The sequence below is a fragment of the Leucopleurus acutus genome (assembly GCF_964270905.1).
Source record: "Leucopleurus acutus genome assembly, chromosome: 12".
Taxonomy (NCBI): domain Eukaryota; kingdom Metazoa; phylum Chordata; class Mammalia; order Artiodactyla; family Delphinidae; genus Leucopleurus; species Leucopleurus acutus.
Window position 1 is genome coordinate 86,333,621 of NC_139154.1, and position 23,701 is coordinate 86,357,321.

At 45.2% G+C, this 23,701-nt stretch overlaps 1 protein-coding gene across 2 annotated transcripts in view; it reads left to right on the plus strand.

The window, feature by feature from the left end:
• ARHGAP25 (Rho GTPase activating protein 25) overlaps window positions 1-23,701 on the plus strand; it is an 86,228-nt gene that overhangs the window by 18,229 nt on the left and 44,298 nt on the right. The window contains exon 2 of one of the 2 annotated variants that reach the window (XM_082851684.1): window positions 21,985-22,184. In XM_082851684.1, the coding sequence (XP_082707810.1) occupies window positions 21,985-22,184 (200 nt within the window). Of the gene's footprint in view, window positions 1-21,850; window positions 22,185-23,701 lie in introns of those variants that run through there. The other variant, XM_082851683.1, reaches the window with a different exon arrangement.

Consider the following 23,701-nt stretch of genomic DNA (forward strand, 5'->3'; position numbering starts at 1 on the left):
ACTGAGCAGGTTCAAGGTCGCCCTGCCATTTCATTAGCTTCAAAATAACGTGACCTTATGCTGTAGATGACTGATTTTGGCCCCCACCGACTGTGTGGGGACAGGGATTTACTGTACTTTCCGTTATCTCATTCGGTCCGTATAAACTTCAGGTGGCAAAATTACCCTTCATATCCTGACAGCTCTAAGGGGGTAAAACTTGGGACTGACATAAGGAAGCAAAACGTATTAAAGTTCATGGAATCAGCTATGCAAACTGGGGAACATAAGTTACGGTTCTATTTGTTTTGTAGTAGCATAACAACCGCAAACTGCTCTTCAAGATAAAAAGGGAAAAAAAGGGAGATTATGAATTCCATTTCAAGGAGAGACCTGCCGTTTCTGCTTCCAAGAGACCTGTGGCCCACGGTCATTTATTTAATGGTAGGCTTCTAGAGGGTAGGTGGCCTTATCATCCCTTTACAGATACATTTAATAGCCTCTTTGGGGCTGTTTTCCCAGCTCCCCCTCTTGGCTTCCAACCCGTCTCCATGGGTGGCCACAGGCTTGGCCTTTGCAAGCCTGTCCTTGGACAGAGCTGACTCAAGCGGCAACTAGCTTGTTTTCTCACAGCCTGAGGTTCACAGAGAACGGGCATTTAGAACTGAGCCTTGCAAAACGTAGGACACTAAGAGGAAGGGCCTTGAACTCTAAGAGCTCAAAACTTGCAAAATCTACCTTGATTTCCAATCATCCTGAGCCATGATCTTTTCCCCAAAGTTACCTTAGTTTTTTGAAAGAATATTTTCTTTTTAAAAAATTATACACACATGCACATACATCATTATGTTTATACATGTATGTGTGTGTCCATACTTATATCAGGGTTTCTCAGCCTCAACACTGTGGCCATTTTGGGCCAGACAACAGTTTGCTGTGGCAGCTGCCCTGTGCACGGTAGGGTATTTAGTAGCAACCTTGGACTTCTGCACCTCATGGCAGTAGCAACCCTCCTAGTTGTGACAACCAAAATATCTCTAGACATTGCCAAATATCCCTTGGGGGTCAAAATGTCCCCAGTTAAGAACAATTGGTTGATCTAATTATTGGTCCATGTATGTATGTATGTATGTGTCGATCTATCAATCTAAGTATCTATTATCTATCTGTATTAAACCAGCTTGATTCAGAGTCTGTTTTTTTCAGCCAAAAAAAAAAAAACGTCTGGTAAGACAATGATAAAACATGCACTATGTAGACTGCTCAAATATGAACACAGCAAGTTAGCAGCAGAACCAGGCCTGGATAATTAAGTCTCCTGAACACTACCCAGTGGGCTTTCTACTACTTTCCACCAAAGAACTCCTTTTCAGGGTATTTAACGCCACCAACTTACCTATCATTGTGCTTTCCCTTGTACTAAGACCCGAAAGCACTGGAATTCAGAGACCGTGTTGATGGGAGGAAACACCCCTGGCCAGGTTCCCTTATTAGTCTGAGACACCTAAATTAGTCATCCGGGTGAGGATCATGGTCAGACTTTCTTCGCAGGAGTGTGGGCTCGTTGCTGGGGACAGCATGCCATGAGGTAGACCAGCCTTTGAAGGGGTACCATCCGCCCTCCCTGCTCTCTTACCATCTGGGGAGATTTAGCTTAATATTTTGGTCTTCCCTACATTCCCATGCTTTTTTGAGGCCACTCACCTAATCCAAGTCACTGTGGGATGGTAGAGGTCACTTTCCTTTTTTCCATTCAGAACTTATAACAAACAACCCAATCCAAAAATGGGCAGAAGACCTAAATAGACATTTCTCCAAGGAAGATGTACAGATTGCCAACAAGCACATGAAAGAATGCTCAACATCACTAATCATTAGAGAAATGCAAATCAAAGCTACAAGGAGGTATCACCTCACACTAGTCAGAATGGCCATCATCAAAAAGTCTGCAAACAATAAATGCTGGAGAGGGTGTGGAGAAAAGGGAACCCTCCTGCACTGTTGGTGGGAATGTGAATTGATACAGCCACTATGGAGAACGGTATGGAGGTTCCTCCAAAAACTAAAAATAGAGTTACCATACGACCCAGCAATCCCACTACTAGGCATATACCCTGAGAAAAGCATAATTCAAAAAGAGTCATGCACCACAATGTTCATTGCAGCACTATGTACAATAGCCAGGACATGGAAGCAACCTAAGTGTCCATCAACAGATGAATGGATAAAGAAGATGTGGCACATATATACAATGGAATATTAGCCATAAAAGGAAACGAAATTGAGTAGTTTGTAGTGAGGTGGATGGACCTAGAGTCTGTCATACAGAGTGAAGTAAGTCAGAAAGAGAAAAACAAATACCGTATGCTAACACATATATATGGAATCTAAAAGAAAAAGAAAAGGTTCTGAAGAATCTAGGGGCAGGACAGGAATAAAGACGCAGCTGTAGAGAATGGACTGAGGACACGGGGAGGGGGAAGGGTATGCTGGGACGAAGTGAGAGAGTGGCATGGACATATATACACTACCAAATGTAAAATAGCTAGCTAGTGGGAAGCAGCCACATAGTACAGGGAGATCAGCTCAGTGCTTTGTGACCACCTAGAGGGGTGGAATAGGGAGGGTGGGAGGGAGATGCAAGAGGGAGGAGCTATGGGGATGTATGTATATGTATAGCTGATTCACTTGGTTGTAGGGCAGAGGCTAGCACACCATTGTAAAGCAATTATACTCCAATAAAGATGTTTAAAAAAAAAGAAAGAAAGTCAGCATTTGATATTCAAAAAAAAAAAGAACTTATATTAGCTATGGAAACTTTTGAAGGTCAGGAGGAAGTGAGAATGTCAGGTGGTTCTGTGTAACAAACATGCAACAAATGAGAGCAGATGAAAAACTTGTTTTGAAATTGACATCTAGTAAAACGGATTTACTTTGGTCTGCAGTTGTGTGAGTTTTGGCAAATGCCTAGAGTCATGTGATAACCAACATAATCGAGATAGACAGGTCCAGCACCGTCTCTTTTTAGCCAACCCCTCTTGGCCAACCCTGGGCAAACCCTCATCTGTTCTCCATCCCTATAGTTTTACTTTGTCCTAAATATCGTATAAATGGAATTGTATAGGACGTAGCCTGTCTGCAGTCTGATTTCTTTTAGACAGCAGAATGCATTTGAGATTCATCCACGTTCCTGCTTGTATCAATAGTTTCATCCTTTTTATTGCTGAGTATTATTCTATTGTGTGGATGTGGCCATTCATCAGTTGAAAGACACTGGGTTTGCTTCTGATTTTTAGAAGTTAGAATCGCCTGCTATAAATAGGTGCTTACAGGTTTTGGTGTGAATATAATGTCTCATTTCTCTTTGGTAAATTTTGAGTAGTGAGACTGCTGGGTCGTATTGTAAGTGAATGCTTAACTTTGTAAGAAACTGTCACATTATTTCCCAGAGTAGCTGTACCATTTTGTATTCCCACCAGCCGTGTTTGAAAGTTCCGGTTGCTTCTCATCCTTACCAGTCCTTAGTACTGTTAGTTTGTCTTTAAATTTTATTTCAGTCACTCTAATATGATTGTGAAGGTACCTCATTGTGGTTTTACTTTATGGTTTCCTGATAGTTGATGATGTTTGGCATCTTTTCATTTAGTGAAGTCTCTGTTCAATAGTTTGCCCATTTAAAAAATTGGTTTGTTTGTTTATTTATAGTTGAGTTTTAAGAATTCTTTATATATTCTGGGTACAATTCCTTTGTCAGAAATGTGGTTTGCAAATATTTTTTCCCAATCTGTGGCTTGCTTTTCATTCTCTCAGTGCCTTTCAAAGAGCAAACGTTTTAATTTTGACAAAAACCAATATCAATTTTTTCTCTTATAGATAGTGCTTTCGGTGTCAAGAGTAGTTTGTAATAATCCCAACCCAGGACACTCCATGGATATCAAATATGTTTTGTAAATTTTATAGACTCTCTGAGTCTCTCATTCAGCTCCTGCCTGCAATGGTTTGCAAACATTTTCTTTCATATTTCCTCTCCAGCCCTGCCCACGTGAACACACCCACACACTTAAGCGTTACAAACACAGATTTCCTGTGCCACTCTGAACCCTCAGCCCTCCCTTTCCAGCCCTCCTCCCAAAGATCACAGAAGTCACATTTTCCAAAGTATTTTTTATCATGCAGGGGAAAGTGCTGGAGATTGGAATGGTCAGTGCTATTTTTATGGCCAAACACTCCAGAATGTCATTGTGAAGACTCTTTCTCAAAATTATGCCAGTAGAAATGGCATTCTGGAAATTCATCCCCCGATATACATCCATCCCTCGTATAACAAAACTCACACTGTATATCAATGGGATTTAACGTTCAAGTGAATTAATTAGCTATGTTTGTCTATTTGTATTTTGAAACATCTTTCACTATATTCAAAGGAACAGATGTTTTCTGGGGCTATTTTTAAGTCTGAGTACAGCTTCCTTCCACTTCTCTTAGGTTGGATTTGAAGCCCTCACATTTCACAGTTGATACAATTAAGGAAATGCCAGAAAAGTGAAGGAGAGAGGGGAAGGGCGGAGATAAGGAGTTGAAGGAGAAAAATGTATGATCCGTTATTGAGCACACGAAGAAATCCTTTCTTCCATGTTTTAAATTCCACATTAAGAGGTTTACTACTTCTTTCCTGATTGTACCCCATGCAAGTTCATTATAAAACATGTCGGTTATTGTATCTCCATTTAGTGCATACACTGAGTTGAGTGAAATGATTCCCTTTCAACAAAACCTCATGAAAACATAAGTGATTTTTCACCTTGAAAAGGTCTTTTATGCTATAAGATGCGCCAGACCAGTGGGACTTGGAAGTGGGGGCAAATCCTGCCTGTCATGGTATCAATCACCGAGTCACCCATGCGTGGTTCCCCATCTTCTGCTTCCTGTTTGTCCATCTGGGCTTCCTGCTTCTTCAGCTTCTGCACCTACGACTTCAAGGCTTAGTTTGTCTTTCAGCGGCCATCGGCTAAAAGCAAACAAATGGATAAAGGAAAAAGAAAGAAGAATGATGTTCTTCTAGATCTTCTGTGGGCACCAAGCGATGTGGTGCAGAGGCTGGGAGGACTGTCAAGGGGTGGCCAGCCACAGAGGGAAGGATCAGGGTGAAGGTCTGTGTCTGCCTGTCGAGGAAGCCCACACTTCAGACAGATGCTTTCAGGAGAAATCCTAACATTTTTCTGAGGACCTTGGCCGATAATAGGGGAAACCCCTAGAGCATTTTTTTCAGACAGCTGATAAAGTTTGACAGCTTTGAAGAGGAAACAGAACTGCAGGATGTCAGCGGCAGAGTCACAGGGGAAACTCTGCCTCCTGCGAAGCCTCTCTCAAGTACCGTGAAGCGTAGCCTGAAATGGATAGAAATGCTGGTAAATAATAATATTTTATGAAGAAGTAAAATCTCAGTGATTTCCCACATCAGTAGCTCTAAGCAAGACCTTGACATTGATTTTTTTTTCTATTGGGTTAAGTTTCATGGATTTTAGAATGATTTCTTCTGTGAATCCTCAAAAAATTTTTAAAGGAATTGTAAAATGTCACAGCAATGGAAACGTTCACACATTCCACGGCTCTCGAGTATATGCCACAGTAGAAGTGTCAGAAATTTTCTGTTGTGTCATTTTGTGTTTCTTTGAAACTCTCACCTTCATCACTTTTCCTTACACAGCTAAACACCAAACACTTGGCCTTGCTCCTAAGAACTTTTTCTTGACGTTTTCTTGAAGAGTTTTTCAATTTTCAGTAGTTGAATTTTCAGCAACATAGAGCATTCTTTCAGCTACGTCTCATTGGTTTGAGATAGACACTCCTTACCACCTAAGAAAGTATTCTATTCTTGATAATTAATTTTGCAATATCAATCGATATTGAAATTTATCAAATGTAAATTCACAATGTTTTGAAAACATATGGCTTTTCAATTCTTTTACGTATTGCTGTAATAAACCATTGAATAGTTTTCCTAACATTGAAATAACCGCATTCTTGGAGTATTGTAGACACTTGGGCTACCTGAGTGGCAAAACAGGCAAATCTCTCACTTTGTGAAGTTTATGGTCTATTTTAAATGGTCTTTATAAAATGAGTGAGGAATTGGCCCTTGTACAGCAATGACCACAATTCAGTTTTAGAAGACTTTCATCTTTCCAGAAAGTTCCCTCCTGCCCATTTGCGGCCAATCTCTACTTTTACCCTCAGCTCCAGGCAACCTCCCATCTGCTTTCTGTCTCTAGAATGTTGAATTTTCTGGGTACTTTTCTTCCATGGATTTGCAATATGCTGTCTTTTGCATTCAGTGTCTTTCACTTGCATAAGGTTCTTGAGGGTTACCATCTTGTAACTTGTATCAGTACTTCATTCCTTTTTATTTGGGGGCAGTGTTGCATTGCACAGCTATGCACTTTGTGTTCATGCATCCAGCAGCTGATGGACTCTAGATCGTTTCCAGTTTGACCATTATGAATAACGCTGCTGGAAACACTTGCATACAAGAAATCTGTGGACGTGTGCTTTCACTTCTCGTGAGGAGATTCCTAGAAGTGGAATTGCTGGGTGGCATGGTAAGCGTACCTGTAACTTTTTAAGAAGCATTCAGTTTAGGGAGTGAGGCTCTGTTCATGGAGAATTTCTTTTTTTTTCTCCTTGGCGAAGCCCCAGGTTAGTTGGAAAAGTCTTCCCTGCTCTCACTGGTTCAATGGCCCAGGTTAGGAGCCAGCAAGACAGGCCCTCCCACCCTTGCTTTGCTGGCGGGACTTTCAGCCCCTGGGGTAAGCTGGAGCTAGCACAGCATGCCCAGCCAGGTCTTTGTGCTCTTGGGGCCTCCCTCCGTTCCCCCCAACGAGTGCTGCTGGCCCCCTCTAGGAGGTGGTGCAGATTCTTTGGGGGACCATCCCACTCTCGTGGACAATTTCTCCTCCACAGACACTGAACTGTGGATTGGTCGGCTTTTTCAGTTTGGTCCTGCCTAGCCTCCAGCTCACAGAAATCCTCCTCTCCACAAATAGCTCACAGACAGCATGCTTCCTTACTTTTACTTTCATTTCCCATTTCCCATTGTTATCACTGAAGTCATTCTCTGGTCATTTTGATGGAAATTTGGAAATGGGGCTGTTACACCATGGGGTCAAACCGTCCAGAATTTCAGGGGCTCCTTCCTTCCTGGGCTCCCCCAGAGCACCCCCTTGTGCTCCCTCAAGCCTTTCTGCTGACTCTTCTCTTTGCCCAAGCCCTGCCCTTTCTCAGCCCCAAAGAACTTGCTCTGGTTCTATGGTTTCCTTGATGTCTGGGCTGACCCTCCAAACTATACTGATCTCCCTCCCTCGCTGAGCACATTCTCTCTTATTTTCTTTCCTAAATAATGAGTCTGCTCTGCTCGCCTTTTCTCTAATTCGACACTCTGAGGGTATTAGTAGAAACTGCTCATATACAAAGAGTAGAAGAATTTGGGGTCTAGAAGGACCTTAGCAAACATCCTGTTCAACAGCCTCATTTTATATGTGCAGAAACTAAGATCTGCAAAACTTATTCTTGGAAATGACAACAATAATAAGCAAACCTATACCTACTGTATATTTCATAAAGGACATTTATATATTGTATCCTGCTGGTAAGTAATCCCATCAGGCAGGGAAGGGTGATTTGCCCAAGAGAGCATAGCTAGCTTCTGAAATGCTCTATTTGAAAACTTTTGGAATTCACTTTGGTTTAGATTATGAAAATTCTTCCTAACATTGGGACTGATTCCTCTCAGTCAGTTCTTTCTTGACTCATGTTAAGTTTTAAATTTTTTAATTTGGGAAACAGCCTGCAGATCATTGAAGAAAAAGCTGACGTTCAGATTTTACAAATAACTTTTGTTCCCTTTATGAAAAAATGACAGCATGAGAAGACATAAAAATTACCCATAATCCCACCTATCAGGAAAATAACCTATAACCCTACACCAGTCTGGTGTGAATGTTGCATTATGTTTTTCTGTGCTACACCACACATGTATTTATGACTTTCTTACACTATAGTATGTGTGTGTGTGTGTGTGTGTGTGTGTGTGTATTTTTAACAAAATGGAGTCATCCTGTGTATATTGGAGTAAGCCGTTTTAACCTAACTACATAAATTCAATGTTTTCCATGTCATTATTATTTTTTTCCATATCATTATAACTCAGGAAAGCATCAACTTTAATGGTATATAGTATTTTACTTTATGAGTATACCATACTTCGTTCAACGGATTCCGTGTTGTTGGACATTTACTTGTTTACATTTTTCAAGCAACAATGCTGCAGTGAATATCTTTGTAAATAAATTTAAGATACATTCATTATTATCTCAACTGAATTAGTAGAAGGCTTCTTGGTCAAAAAGGCATGGATGTATTTGCAGATGTTTGTATGTAAAGCCTGGTTTAAAGTTGGAGAGATGGGGCTTCCCTGGTGGCGCAGTGGTTGAGAGTCCGCCTGCCAATGCAGGGGACACGGGTTCATGCCCCAGTCCGGGAAGATCCCACATGCCGTGGAGCGGCTGGGCCCGTGAGCCATGGCCACTGAGCCTGCGCATCCGGAGCCTGTGCTCCGCAACGGGAGAGGCCACAACAGTGAGAGGCCCGCGTACCGCAAAAACAAAACAAAACAAAAAAACAAACAAAAAGTTGGAGAGATGCATCCAGAAGGATGATGGGGTCCGTAATATTTGGGGGCTAAGGTATCACCCCAGAATAAATCGATCACGCAGCCTGTTTAATTGTCAGCCCTTGAGTAATAGTTACAGTGGCTTTTGTCTTTGTACCTCCTACCCTGTATTATTACTGGGACTTCTCAGGGGATCTTCTTTAGCCTAATATCGAAATTCACACTCTAACCAGGACGTGTCAAACCATCTGTGTCTGATTAAAATCACCAAGATTATGTCTTTTGCCAAATTCATTTTTCTTAATCAATTACATAAACGTATCACTACAGACCTGTGACCTTGATACGGAACTGGATTCTTGCCTGAGTTGGCAAATTAAGTTAGTCATGTTGCACATTAAAAACAGGATTACAGCACAAAGTATCGGCTGAAAGATGTTTGATAGGTCAATCAAAAAAATTTAGAGTTGAAAAATTTTTTTTTTAATTTAGAGTTGGAAAAGCATTCAAGATGGTTTATTTCCATCCTTTTATTTTACAAACGAAGAAATGAAGACTCAGAGAGGTCCTGAGAGTTACACAGCTGGTTTGTGTCTGAGCTGGAACTTGAATCTGGGTCTCCTGATGCCCAGTCAGATACGCCTTCCACTGCTCTAGGCTGCCTGCCTGCCTGCTTGCTACAGGGCTGGAAGGGAGACTATCATCCAGTGTTGGCCATCTACCAGGCCCCAATAGCCTATGAACTAGCACTTCCGCCAATTTTGTCATTGTAAACTCTGTAATCAGTCACTCTATTCTTTCCATTGATCTGGAACTAGGCCTCTGATGTCCCAGACGTTACTTCCGGTCAGAAGGAATTGTCTAGCAAGTCTCTTTGCCTTCCTTGCAACAGCTGTTTTTTTAAGCTCCTTCTGTGACCCTGGGGAATTATATATGTGTGTGTGTGTGTGTGTGTGTGTGTGTGTGTGTGTGTGTACATGTACACAGACAGACCATCACCACCGTGAACAGTTTGAGTACAAGCTGACTTTACAGGAAATATTATCCGTAACTGGAAGCATCAGGAGTCCCTCGGTTCTTCCCCTTCATTAACTGATAAAGTGACAGTGCGGGGGCAACGGAGGGGCTGGATCTGTCTGGGGCGGGGGAATGTGTACGTGTGTGGTAGAACATCTGTGTAACATCACTTCGCTGTGCTCAGAGGAATAACTAACAGGTCTGGAAATGCAGGCCTGGGAAAACCAGCAAGTTGAAGTTCAGGGCAATAGCTGATGTGTGAAAAAATCTTAAGCCTAAAAGAATTTATTTTTTAAGGCCTAGTAGAATCTTGAAAAAGATTTTTTTATGATACATACATTTCAAACACCAACATAGAGAATAAATATAATGAAATGCCATGTAGATCCATTACTGAAATTCAAAATTATGAAGAAGTTTTTACATCTGCTTTATTCCTTTGTTTCTCTTTTCTTTGCTGAGATATTTTAAAGCCAATCCCAGACACTGTGTAATTTTATTCCCCATGCTTAAGTATGCATCTTTGAAAATACGGACATTTTATTTCCTAATCACATGCCTAATCACACCTATGAAACTAATTCATAATTTATGGGTGTCCTCTGTCCTCCATCCATAATCTAATGGCCTCCATTTTTAATAGAATCTTTTATCAGATTGTAGAAAAATGATACAGATGAACTTCTTTGCAAAGCGGAAATAGAGACATAGACGTAGCGATCAAACATATGGATAACAAGGCGGGGAGGGGGGCGGAATGAATTGGGAGGTTGGGATTGACATATACACACTATTATGTATAAAATATGTAACTAATGAGAACCTACTGTATAGCACAGGGGACTCTACTTGGTGTTCTGTGGTGACCTAAAGGGGAAGGAAATCCAAAAATGAGTGGAGATATATATATATATATATATATAGCTGATTCACTTTACTGTACAGCAGAAAGTAATGTAACATTGTAAAGCAACTATACTCCAATAAAAATTAATAAAAAATGAATCTTTTAATCAGATTGTAGAGTAAGAGAGACCTATTATGACTTGTATGCCAGGCCCATTCCACTGCAACAATTGTTCATTGTTCACACTCTTATTAGAACTGTATGGTTAAAAATCACTATTCCCGAGGACCAGAGAGGGCCTCAGGAACAGACTGGAGTGACATCTGTAGGCTGGTTGATAGCTTGTAGCTTCATCAAGGCCCAGTGCTTGATTATTGAGGCCAGCCCTTAGGCAATGGCCTGGTTGGGTCACTGCTGTGAGTTACTAGAGCCACAGAATTTAGTTGGGCTTATAAAATATAAATACTTCAAGCATTCTAATGCACTACCTATTTATGAATGCTAGTGACTAAGCAGAACCCCTTACCTGGAGCAAATGACTGGCTTTGACCGTGGAAGGGTCAATAGTTCTGGAGCTTACTGTGTCAATGATGCAAAGTCCTTCCTTCCATCCATATCTGGGAAGCCAGTTAGCTTGGATACAGTTAAGGGGCCACAGTGTGGACCTCGGGGTGTGTGTGCCACCCGATTGCCAAATCTCCACTACACCATGTGCTGAGGAAGAGGCAGTTCCGAGCAGTGTTTAGTCGGAAGCACTCACAATTCTGCATGCTTCTTGTTTTTATGCTTGGCTTCCTGTTATGCAAAGATAGGCCGAGGGGGCTGGTGAAGTGTTGCAATGGATGGAGACAACTGCTCTCCACATTCCCGAGACACGCGAGCTCCAGAATGAACACCAGAAGGGTGGCCCTGGAAAGGTAGCCTAGTCAGGCGGATTCACAGTGTAGCACTTGCAAGCCTGAAGAAGAAACCGAAAGCCAGCTCGCTCTCTCTTATTCATATGCTACAGAGACCGCATTTTTGCTTCTTCCTGCAAAAGACGTAGCTGCGTGTGCTAAATCCCTTTGCGAAGCAGAGTTTGCTTTTTGACCTTGAAAGGCTCACTTGTCAAACAATACATTTCTATGAGCTATAGAACATGGGGAAATTAAACCTGCTCAGTTCCTGGGTCTGGAGACAGGTATTCAGGAACAACCTTAGGTATTTCTTTGAATTAGGTTGTGTAAATGTGTCTCAGGGCAAGCGGCCTGGGAAGGCCCGTGTGACTGAATTCTGGGTGCACAGAGAAAGCCCCTTGGCTGTCCTTAGTCTCACATCTCATTACCTTTTGGGGGGTTGGGGGTGGAGCAAAGTTTTTTAAGCCCAAGTTAAAAAGGAAACTGAGAATTAAAAAAAAAAAAATCCAGGAGAGTAATCACAGGATAAATTTATCCTGAAGTCTAAATGCCAGGTTTTGAGAGTGGAAAGATTTTTAAATTTCCCCACCCCCCTGAATGGTGGGTGTTTCAAAGAAGAGGTCAGTTTGCCTTTGACAAGGAAAAGAGAAAAGAGGTAAAGAAAGTGGGCTTGGAGGTTCTGAAGTTAAAAGACTTAATTTTCTTCTAGGAGGGCTGTCTTCCCACAGTCTGATAACTAGAAAGGCTGAGGGTCTGCAAGTGTGTTGGGGGTGTGTGTGGATGTGTGTGTGAGTGTGTGCATGTGGGTGCGTGTGTGTGAGAGTGTGCGTGTGGGTGCGTGTGGGTGAGTGTGGTGTGCGAGTGTGTGGGTGTGGGTGTGAGTGGGTGTGGGTGTGTGAGTATGGGTGTGAATGTGTGTGAGTGGGTGGGTGAGTGCATGCGTGAGTGTGTGTGAGAGTGTGTGCGTGTGTGTGAGTGAGTGTGTGTGGGGGTTAGTGTGTGGGGGGGTGTGTGGGGGTGAGTGTGTGGGGGTTAGTGTGTGTGGGTGTGGGTGAGTGTGTGAGTGTGTGGGTGTGGGTGTGAGTGTGTGTTAGGTGTACACAATGGTGTTTGGACCCCTACTGACCATCTCCAGGGAGGCAGCCATGCGGGGGCCTGCTGTTTCCCACGGCTTCCAGGGCTGCCTCTTCAGCAAGGGTGGGGGGCCCTCTGGGAGCTGCCCTGTGGGCCGAGTGTGGGGCCCCCCTCGGGTTGGTTCCGTGCTCCTCTCTCCCACGCCTCAGCCCCACTGGGCTTTGGTCAGGATCCTTAGGTCTCTTCAAAGGAGCTTGTGCAGAGAGCCAGTAAGTCGTGGCAGAACCAGTAATATGTCCATTTTCCTGACAGGGTGTTAGGATAGCCTCAGGGCTGGGCTGGAGGCTTCAGTGTTACTTCCCCATCACTCTTTCATCAAGGCCTGCCGAGCCTTGCAGAGCTTAGGATGGAAGGAAAAGGTAGCACGAAGTGGTTTATGCATAACATTGCGGCAGAATGGGTGGAGGCCGAGGCTGGCATCTCCGTGATGGGAATAGTGGCCCGTCCCCTTTCATCTCACCCTTACTGTCTAACCCTGTGAATTATTACACACGATTCTCAGTCTAGGCACCTCTCTTTACCACTAGAGCATGTGCCTCTCTGTGGGCTGTGTGGCCTAGGTACGGATACTGGGCTTTGAAATTAGATTTCTAGCCGTGTACCTGGGCAAATCACTTCAGTTCTGTGAGCTCCGGTTCCTGGTCTGTAAGATAGAACTTACCATGAAGAGGTAGGGTGAGCCTTCAACCAGGAAGCCTTGATAGATAAGTGTGCTTGCATGGTGTCTAGCGCAGGTAAGACCTCATTAAATACGTCACTGTTGGTGGGGATCATTATTACATCAGGGATTCTATCTTCCCCGGCTGCTCTGCTTGCATGGGCTCAAGTGAGCACATCTAGACGTCCCACAAATGGGTAGATCAGTCAACGTTTGTTGCAAATGGAAAATGCCTCAAGGTGACTCACACTTCTCTCTAAAATGTTTCTTTTATTCACTCAAGAAATAGTTATTGAGAACCTTCAATTGGCCAAATGCTCTTCTAGAAGGTGTGGTTTGATTGGTGAAAATAATTTATAAAAATTCCTGCCCCTGGGAACCTATTTTCTGATACCTGAGCCTCCGTCTTTTCCCATTTCATGGTTTCTGATTGATTATGAATCTCCTTCTTTATACAAGGAGAACATGACAGAGCTCTGGCCCGTCAAGAACTAGGGCTGGGGGCTCCCCTGGTGGCGCAGTGGTTGAGAGTCCGCCTGCCGATGCAGGGGACACGGGTTCGTGCCCCGGTCCGGGAAGATCCCACATGCCGTGGAGCGGCTGGGCCCGTGAGCCATGGCCGCTGAGCCTGCGCGTCTGGAGCCTGTGCTCTGCAACGGGAGAGGCCACAACAGGGAGAGGCCTGCATACCGCAAAAAAAAAAAAAAAGAACTAGGGCTGGGATGGAGGCAGCTTTGGCAGCAGGGTGCAGTAGGATGCATTTTTGTGTGCCAGGGTGCACAGCAAATATTTGAAGCCTCACAATCTAGAGTTCACTAATTTAGAGAGCTTCCTCTATTTTTTAAACTCTGCACATTACCTAGCACCACTCCCTGCACATAAGAAATGCCCAAGAAATTTTTCTGATTGGTTAATTTAAAGGATATGAATTTCTTTGTTAAAGAGAATCCATCCTATGGATTTTCTATTTGAACTTTATTCAACATTAACACACACACACACACACACACACACACACACACACGTACATTTTCTTCCTCTCTTTGTTCCTTCCAATTAACTTTTCTAAGCCAGACACAGTGAGGGTCCTCAGGATACTAAAATGAGTAAGACGTGGTCTTTGCCCTCAAAAACCTCTCCATAGCTCTAGCACCTTATAACCTGCAGACATGCCATAAAAGCACAAAGATATTTATTCTTCACTACTCAGCCATAAAGAAAATGCAATAATGCCATTTGCAGCGACACGGATACAAACTATAGATTATCATACTAACTGAAGTAAGTGAAAAAGAGAAAGACAAATGCCATATGATATCACTTACATGTGGAATCTAAAATAAGGCACAAATGAACATGTCTGCAAAACAGAAACAGTCTCACAGACATAGAGAACACACTTGTCGTTGCCATGCGCGAGGTGGGGGGAAGGAGAGGGATAGACTGGGAGTTTGGGGTTAGTACAATAGCTGCAAATTATTACATTTAGAATGGATATACAATGAGGTCCTACTGTATAGCACAGGGAACTATATTCAATATCTTGTGGTAAGCCATAATGGAAAAGAATTGAAAAAGAATGTATATATGTGTAACTGAATCACTTGCTGTACAGCAGTAATTAGCACAACATTGTAATTCAACTATACGTCAATAAAAAAATAAATTAAGAAAAAAAGATATTTATTCCTGAGCCATGGGGCCTTCTGCTCACCTACACTGCCAAATATCATTTTCTGAGAGAGAACAGTGAGATCAGAAACTCAAACACTTCTTTGTGGGCTTCCCTGGTGGCTCAGTGGTTGAGAGTCCGCCTGCAGATGCAGGGGACACGGGTTCGTGCCCCGGTCCGGGAAGATCCCACATGCCGTGGAGCGGCTGGGCCCGTGAGCCATGGCCGCTGAGCCTGCGCATCCGGAGCCTGTGCTCCACAGCGGGAGAGGCCACAAAGGTGAGAGGCCCACGTACCAAAAAAAAAAAAAAAAAACCCCAAAAACCCCCACTTCTTTGTAAAGGACCTCTTGCTTCTGAATGGTGCTTTATGTCCTTAAGGGTCCTCTTGCAGAACGTGGATGTCTGTGTAAGTGCATGGTCAAGAGTCTTGGAAGAAAGGGTGAGCAGGGCTGAAACCCAGTTGGTGCTCCTATCATCAAGCTGTTACCCTGGAGAGTGGCTGCATCCATCCATCCAGGGGCACCATCTTCTCCCCCAGGACAGCTCCTGGCCCCGGGGTGTGAGATGGACCAAAACTGGCCCTGGATCTTTGCTTGGCACAAGAGGGCAGCCTCTCTCCTTTCACTCCCCTTCCAGGAAGCAACCCCTGCTCCATTGCGAAGCTCTTGGGGATAGTGGATTTTCTTGCTGTGCTTCTTTTCTCCCACATTGATACCTAATGCAAGCTCTCTGTAAAGTCCCAAGGAAAACTGTAACCTTCTCTGTCTTGTATCTAAGTTGATCTCCAGTGCTTTGAGTTAATGCCAGTCTCCTCTGGGATCAGCCTTTTCTTTGATTTCTGAACATCTATTATGTTACTTTCCGGATCAGAGATTCTCACATCCTGGCTTTCACTTGTACCTCTTTTTCCCCAATAAGCTCTTTCTGAGCCCACAGGCCTCACCTGTCAAAACTAGAATTCTGGGGAAGTCAAAATCTCTCAGCCCACCCTCATATAGCATCACACCCAGAACAGGACTTTCCTGCCTATTCCAACCCACCATGTTCTCTGCTTCCTTCCCAGCTTCGACGAACAAGTCTCTCAGGTCTCTGAATGTTTGTGGGGCAGGGTTGTGTCTGATTGATCTTAGATCCCAGCCCCAGTCACTGCTCCTGGTGCGTGCCAAGGGCTCAGCCAATGTGCATTGGATGAATGCATGGAAAAGGCCCCTCACCTGAGCCACCCAAACCCCAAACTCCCACCCACCTCCTGTTCAGCCAGCTTTGGAGCTCTGGTGGTCCGCCTCATCACTGCCTCTCCTACGCTTTCCATCTCCCTGGCCGCCATCCTAATTCAGGCCTCCAGATTCACACCTGGAATTTTGCTTTCCTCATTCTCTCTCCCTCCTTTCCTCTCTTCCCTTTCATCTCTTCTTCCTTTTCTCTCATATAACATAATATCCAGTCCATTCTACGATAATACTGCTAACAATAATAGCTTCCATTTAATGCCCATGTTTTAAGAGGCAGACATTGGCTGGGGCCCGTCCACTTATCTTTGTTAATTCTTATAGACTGGCCACTCCACGAGCTATGAAATTAGCTGTATGTTATCACAGTTTCACAGAGAAAGTAACTGGCTCTCAGAGACAGAACATGATTCACCCAAGGCTGCATATGTAGAAGGCTGTGCTCTCTGCTACCTCACCTGCCCTCTCTTTGTCAGCACTGTGTTAGATGTGGGGGATACAGGGCGAACAAGGCTAAGCATGAAAGCAGAGCCCCTGTCCTCTTAGAGTTCAAGTTGAGAGAGAAGACAGAGTAAGAAAAAGCACCAGGAGGGATGATAAGTGATTTGAAGGACATGTGTCCCCAGTTAAGAGGGAATAGAGCCCAGGGTGTGACTCAGTCTGGCTGGGCTGAGAAGGTTTCTCATGGGAGGTGTGGCCGGAAGTAAGTCTTGAAGGACGAACAAGAACATTTCAAGAACTGGGGGTGGGTGAGAATGGGTGGGGAGAAGAGTCCAGCAGAGGGAATGGAATACCATCATGGATGGAGTGCAGAATGGGTATGCAGGAAGAGAGCAGGACATGCAACAGGAGAATCACAAAGGACGCTGAACCCCATGGTAGGGAGCTTAGTCTTCATCTTTTAGGATGAAGATGTTGGAGGGTCACTGAAGGCTTCTAGGTCAAAGAGTAACCTGATCAGATTTGTGTTTCAGAAGGACCATGTCACAAACAATGTCATCAGTGGATTAGAGATGAGATTGGTAGGAGGGAGACAGGACAGGGAACTATTGCGGCAATCCCGGGAGAGGATGAATGGGCCAAGAAAACCAGGTAGGGGTAGAGAGAAGGGATCAGAGAGAAAAAGAGCTATTGATTGTGAGGACTGTAGGAATGGGTCAGCCTTCTGGTTTGGCTGGTTGACCGGGGAGAAGTCAGTCACAGCAAACCATAGAAAAGCAGGCTTGTGTGTGTTTGCCACATAAGCCCGGGGAACGGTAGGAGGTAGGGGGACGAAGACGGTAAGTTCAACTAGCATCACGTGACCTGGAGATCCTTACGGAGGTACCTGCGGGCAGTCGGGTAGATGAGTCTACAGCTCAGGAGAGGGTGTCTGGGGGTAAGCTATGTATATTCTACTCCCTTTTCAACTTTATTTAAACAAGGTTCCCAGACTAATGCACTGCTCAGATCAACATATTGAGAAAATACCTTCAGTGGTTTTCCAGCTTTGATTGAACTATTCCCATCTCACATGTTCGGAGCCTCTAAAACAGAATCTAAACTCATGCAGAGTTGAGAGAAGATGGAAGAAATATCTCAGAAGTAGACCCTAGAAGATTTTGTGATTGATTTTCTGTGGGGGGAGGGTGGAGTCAGAAGATGAGAAGATAAAGAGAGGAAGTGATAACACCTCCCCAGCTGACTTCCCTGTTTATACTTCCTCCTTTAATTTTTTCTCGCTCCAACTTGGGGCAAAAAGCAGCTACCTTCTACTGCAGAAACAGCACCCCTGAGACTGTGGAACTTCTTTCACGTGTCTTCTTTCTATGTCTCTTCTTGCCCTCCCTCACCTGCAGACCAAAATGCAGCCTATGTGGTTCAATTACTTAACTTGTCTCTATTTTATCATGAACCTCCCTTGCTTAGGTACGTGAGATTGGTCCCTGTTAGCTCTCAGATCAAGGTTGAACTTCTCACTCTGAAAAGAAGCTACTTTTCGGGACCTTCCAGTTTGATTTCTCTCTTTGATGAAATGTTACCCATACCTTTATGGCCCATTTTGTCTCATGCTTGGTAATGATACTATTCAGATTCCCGGAAGAGCCAACCAATAGACCTTTCTGTGATGATGGAAATATTCTCTTCCTGTGTTGTCCATTACTATAGCCATGAGCCACATGGGCTACTACTGAGCACTTGAAATGCGGCTGGTGTGACCGAGGCACTGAAGTTAATTTATTTTAATTCATTTCAATGTCCGTATCCAGTCACGGCACGTGGCTACAGTACTGGACAGTGCAGTGCTGGGGGCTTGTTCTTTCTTTATCTACTAGAGTACGGGTGGGTTTCCCACCTCCCTAGAGTGTTCTGCAAACTCTTAGCAACTGCCTTCCAACTACTCGCCTTTTGCTGGTCTTCCCTCGGCCCCCGGTCCAGCCCACGGCCTGGCTCAGACGTCCTTCCCGAAGGGCTGGGATCGTGCGCTCTGTATGTGATGACTGGCTCACAAGCAAAGCTTATCACGGTTATTATTTTCATTATGAGAAACAGCTCTAGAAATAGTAACAGATCTCTTTGTTTACTTTATCCGGGAACATGTCACACCCACAGACAAGAGAGACTGTTCAAAGGAACGAACGAGGAAAGTCGTCAAAAACAAGTCCAACTCAGGCCCACCAGGCTTTCTTCTCTGCTATTTGAATCACCCCATGATAGGGCTGGTCGATGAGCCATACTGAGGGCTGAGGTGGGAGATGGCTCTGATATGGGACGGAAGGAGCCCCTGCTTCGTTACTGTCTCATCAGAACCCCTGCTGTCATCTCCCCAGTGTTCAGGCCTGATTCGAGCAGTGACAGTTTGCTCTGAGTCATCTGTACTCATGGCCCAGTGCCCACAGTCATATCACGTATGGTGGATGTATGGGTGAATGGGATCATTTCTGAAATATAACAGGTGGTTAGCCAAGACCTTGATCCCATGCATACGGACAAAGTGTTCACCTACTTGTCACCAGGACATCAAGACCCCTCTTGGCCAAGTATGAGAACGTAACATTCTCATATCTACTCTTCCTTCGCCAGGTCATTCTGCAATGCACAGATGCTTCTAGGGGGAGGTTTTGAGTGTTGCATATTTGTTTTTGCTATTATTGTTTTGGCCACTACAGAGCATAAAAAAGTTTCCCAGAGCTATCCCAGCAGCTGAATTCTTCTGTGCTGGGTTCATTCTCTTCAGTCTATGGTGTCTTTTTGGCCCCTGTTCCCCCTATCCTACTTCTCCAATTCTTGTTGGAGTTCTTCAGTTTCTCCCATTTTCTAGAGCAGTCCGAACAGTTCCTGTGGGTCTCTGGGGGTAGCCTGAGTCTGCGGGGACCTGAGTCTTCACAGCCACCACGTGGCACCCACCTGCTTTCCTCCTCTCCTGCGCTGGCTGCCTTTGGTGGTATCGCCCTAGAAGCCTAGAAGCCCTCCCTCCCAAGTCTGATACTGCTTCAGCTGGATGAGCACAGAAGTCACTCTGGGCTGGGCAGAGGCTACCGAGGGGAGGGAAAGTCCCCGTGCGTCTGCCAGAATTCCTCACTCTTCAGAAATTCTGCGTGCCAACCATTCTTTCCATCTCTGCCCTGTTTCTAGCACGAACGTGAGCCTTTCCATGTTACAGTTTCTGACCTAGAGAGACACAGAGCTGGGCACAGTTCTTCCAGTTCCCTCCTCCCCACTGTATTCCTGCCCAAACCCTCCTCTGTTTCCTTCAGATCATTTAAACAGCCTTAGAGCAAGTGATCAGCCCCAGAGCGGCTGTTCTTTGAGTTACAGGTGGAAGGCCTTGAAGATTGCAGTGAACTGAAGATTAAGATCAAAGATAAAATTCTTAACTGGCGTGCCGGGACACATGGATATAAAGCAAACCCTTTGCTAACACACTGCTGAATTTTCATCAAAATGTCAAGTTACTTTTTACTGCAACAGGGTATGGGAGTATCTGCACTCTTATGATATCTGTCTAATAGGAGGTTGAATCAGGTGTGTCTTGTGCCCTGGTGTACAGCATAGTATGATCTCTCCAGTCCCTGGTGGGAGGCGAGGCATGACTGCAAGTTGGCACCTTGGGAATGAGGGTATGTGACAGGAGCGCAGACCACTTGTGGGGTTGAGGGAGCCCAGTTAGGGCAGAGTCCACTTCAGATAGCAATCCAGGATGAGCTATGTAAATAGGGTGATAATTCTGGATCCAGTTAGACTCAGTGGAAGAAAGACTCTGTAATGCTGTATAAGATTCTGGTATTTGAAAGCAAGTCATGAATATAAATAAAAGACAAAAACTATAGGCCTAGAGGGAGATAGAAAGAAAGGAATCAAAAGCGATGAGAGAAGCTGTTGATTCAATGCATTGAAAATGGGAGTAGAGGAAGAGGGAAAGTTGGACAATGCAGCAATATTTTGAAACGAAGAGGGAAGTTTAGGAGGTTCTCGAAGATGATCTCCATCTTCGCAGTAGGAAGTAAAGTCATCTGTTGATAAAAATAATGAGTGACATTTGCTCACCTTGGACCAGGGACTGTGCAAAGTGGTTTATATATATTAACCTGTTTAATCTCCACAACAGTTCCGTAGAATAGGGGCTATGATGATCCTAATTTCACAAGCAAGGAAACTGAGGCTCAGAGAAGTTGCGTAATGTACCCAGGGTCAAAAAGCAAAGAAAGGAAAAACTGGTCTTTACCAGGCGAGATGAGATTGGATGAGAGTGGCTTAGTTCAGCTTCTTCGTGAATGCTCTGGGGACTGACAAAAGCTGGATAAAGGAATTATAAGACGGAGACTTCCTTGCAAGGAGGAGAATGCAAACACTGGGGACTGGCAAGTGTGGAGCACACCGCATAAGGTCGAGGAGACACGGAGCTCCAATGCGGTTTTAAGGGAACTGTTGAACCAGCTGCGAAAGAAGGAAGGGGAGAATCAGAGGAAGGACATGTTGACTCCCAGGGGACCACAGGCCGGCTGATGGATCGCTGTGGAGAGGAGGAAAGGAGAGAGTTATCCTGGGTGGGAGTTACCATGGAGACGAGCTGCAGACACCTGGATCTAATCTGATGAGAGGCAGAGCTCTTATGTGAAAACAAAAGCAAACTACAGGATGCAGTGGGTTGGGGGGGTCTGGATTCAAATTCTGCATCTGTGTCCTGGTGGCAGATTCACGTCATTTTCAAATGCTTGTGTGCTGTCAGCCCCATGGGAGGGACAGCCCAACTGAAAACGTAGTAGGAAGGCAGCTACAGGGAGGCCCTTGGTCCAGCAGAAAGGGCTGTGAACACTCTCCGTGGGCGGGGAACAGAGAGTACTTGACGACACTGGGCAGGAAGATTCAGGAGGTGCTGGCATCCTGCACGCTGGCTGTGTTGTCAGGGGTCAGCGGGCTTTGGGGGGCCGCTGGGGCAGGGCAGTACTGGACAGTGAGGTTGGGGAACACGGTGACTCCTTGTGAGGAAGAAGCCGGGCAGTTTCTGACTGCCTCTGCAGCTGTGTGGGACTCACCCTGAACCCTGAGAGCAAGAGGCATTATTTTCTCCCCTCTCTTGTCAGATATTGACTCCCACGCAGGAAAAAGGAAGCACCTTTTGTCAGATGCTGCGGCCACTTCCTCTTCTGAAGGCTCCAGCCAATCTCTGGCTTTGCAGAACGAGGGCGCTGACTCCAGCTGCCGGACCTTGAGGGTGTAGGGCCCCAGGGCCGGCGCTGATGGGAGACAGCCCCTCGGCTGGCCCGCTGGGTTCCGGGGCATCCTGTCTGCTGCAGATCTGGACCCCTGAGCCCGGCCTAGCTGGGGCCCAGCGCTTCCCGGCCCCTCCCTGCACACTGCTCACAGCCCCTGTCAGCCCGCCTGTCTGTCCCTCTCCACAGCTCGGTCAAGGAGTGTGATGACCGGAGAGCAGATGGCGGCCTTTCACCCCGCTTCCATCCCCAACCCACTGGAAAGGCCCATCAAGATGGGTTGGCTGAAGAAGCAGAGGTCCCTCGTGAAAAACTGGCAGCAGAGATACTTCGTGCTGAGGGCACAGCAGCTCTATTACTACAAGGACGAGGAGGACGTGAAGCCACAGGTACCAGCCTGGCTGTTTGCCCCCTTCCCAGGGCTGTCCCCTCCTGGGTGCGGGAGGTGGGTGGAGCCCCGGAGATCACTACACACTCGCAGCGGGGCTTCTTACTAGGATGAGACCCCTGTCCATTTGAAAGGACTTCTCTCTCTCCTTCTCACCCTTTGTGAGATACATAAACTGAGTTGCAGAGATGACAGGGTGATCTTCCTTCACGGAGCCCCAAGATGAGTGCTGGGGCTCTTCCTAAACGCAGCGCTAAGTCAGGGTTGGCAGCATGGTCTTGATGGGAATGCGGAGCACAAGGACTCAGGGAGAGTGGATTTGGGTTCAGGAAAATTGATTTGGGGCTTTCATTTATTTGTCTTTTCAATCAATATTTATTGAGCATCTACTGTGCGCCAGACACTGTTCCAGGGAGTTGAAATAACTCAGTGACTAAAACAGATAAGCACCCCTGACACGTGGAACTTAGAAGATGGGGAGGGGGGAAGCAGAAAGATAAACATAATCAATAAGAAAATTATGTGGTTTGTTAGAAAATGACGAGTTCTATGAGGAAAAAATAGAATGGGCTAGGAGGATCAAGCATTTGGGGAAGGTGGTACAATTTCAAGAAGGGTAGCCAGAATGACTTCATGAAAAAGGGGACATTTGAGCAAAGATTAAGGAGGAGAAGAATCCGCCAGGCAGATCTCTGGGTAAAGAGCACTCCAGGCAGAGGGGACAGCCAGTGCAAAGGCCCTGAGGTAGAGCATGTCTGATGTGTGTGGGAAATAGCAAGGAGGTCAGCGTGGGAGCAGCAGAGTTAGGGAATGAAAGGATCAGAGGAGATGAGGTCAGAGAGTGGAGCGTTGGGGGTTGGGACGCAAATTGTAAAGGACATTGTAGTCCACTGTAAGGACTTGAGTCTTTACACTGAGGGTGATGGCAGGCCTTGCAAGGTTCCTGGCAGAAAGGGGTCATTCCTGGGTTATGTTGTAAAAAGATGGTTCTGGTTACCATGCTCAAAAATAGATCCAAGGCTGAAGGGAAGAGGTATAAGGGTAATTTAGGTGAGAGGTTACTGTGTTTAGAATCTCAGTGGGCTGGAAGAAAATGATCAGATCCCTGATATACTTGAAAATACAGCAAACAGGGCTTCCAGATGGAGTGGATGGGGCTAGAGAGGGCTTTGATCGTAAATCTTGGGCCCGGGTCTTTTCTTCCTGCCTCATTGATTCCTCATGGCCATCGTGGTGAATGAGAGCAAAAGGGGATGCTGTTAACAGCTGAGAGACCCCAGGTGTAAACTGTATGTCTCAAGGCAGCCAGGAGGACTGGACACCCTTTCTAGAGTCATGCCTGTGGAGGTGGAAGAGTGGGCAAGGAACTTATTAGGGAGGACAGACTCTAAAACTTTCTGGAGCCAGAAAAAAAGCCCCAAGAAGGGTGAGGATACTGAAGGTGGATGGCCGGGTAAGCGAAGAAGTGAGAAGGTCATTTGGAAGAGGACAGTTCTCTCTAAGGGCAGGCTGGAGGCT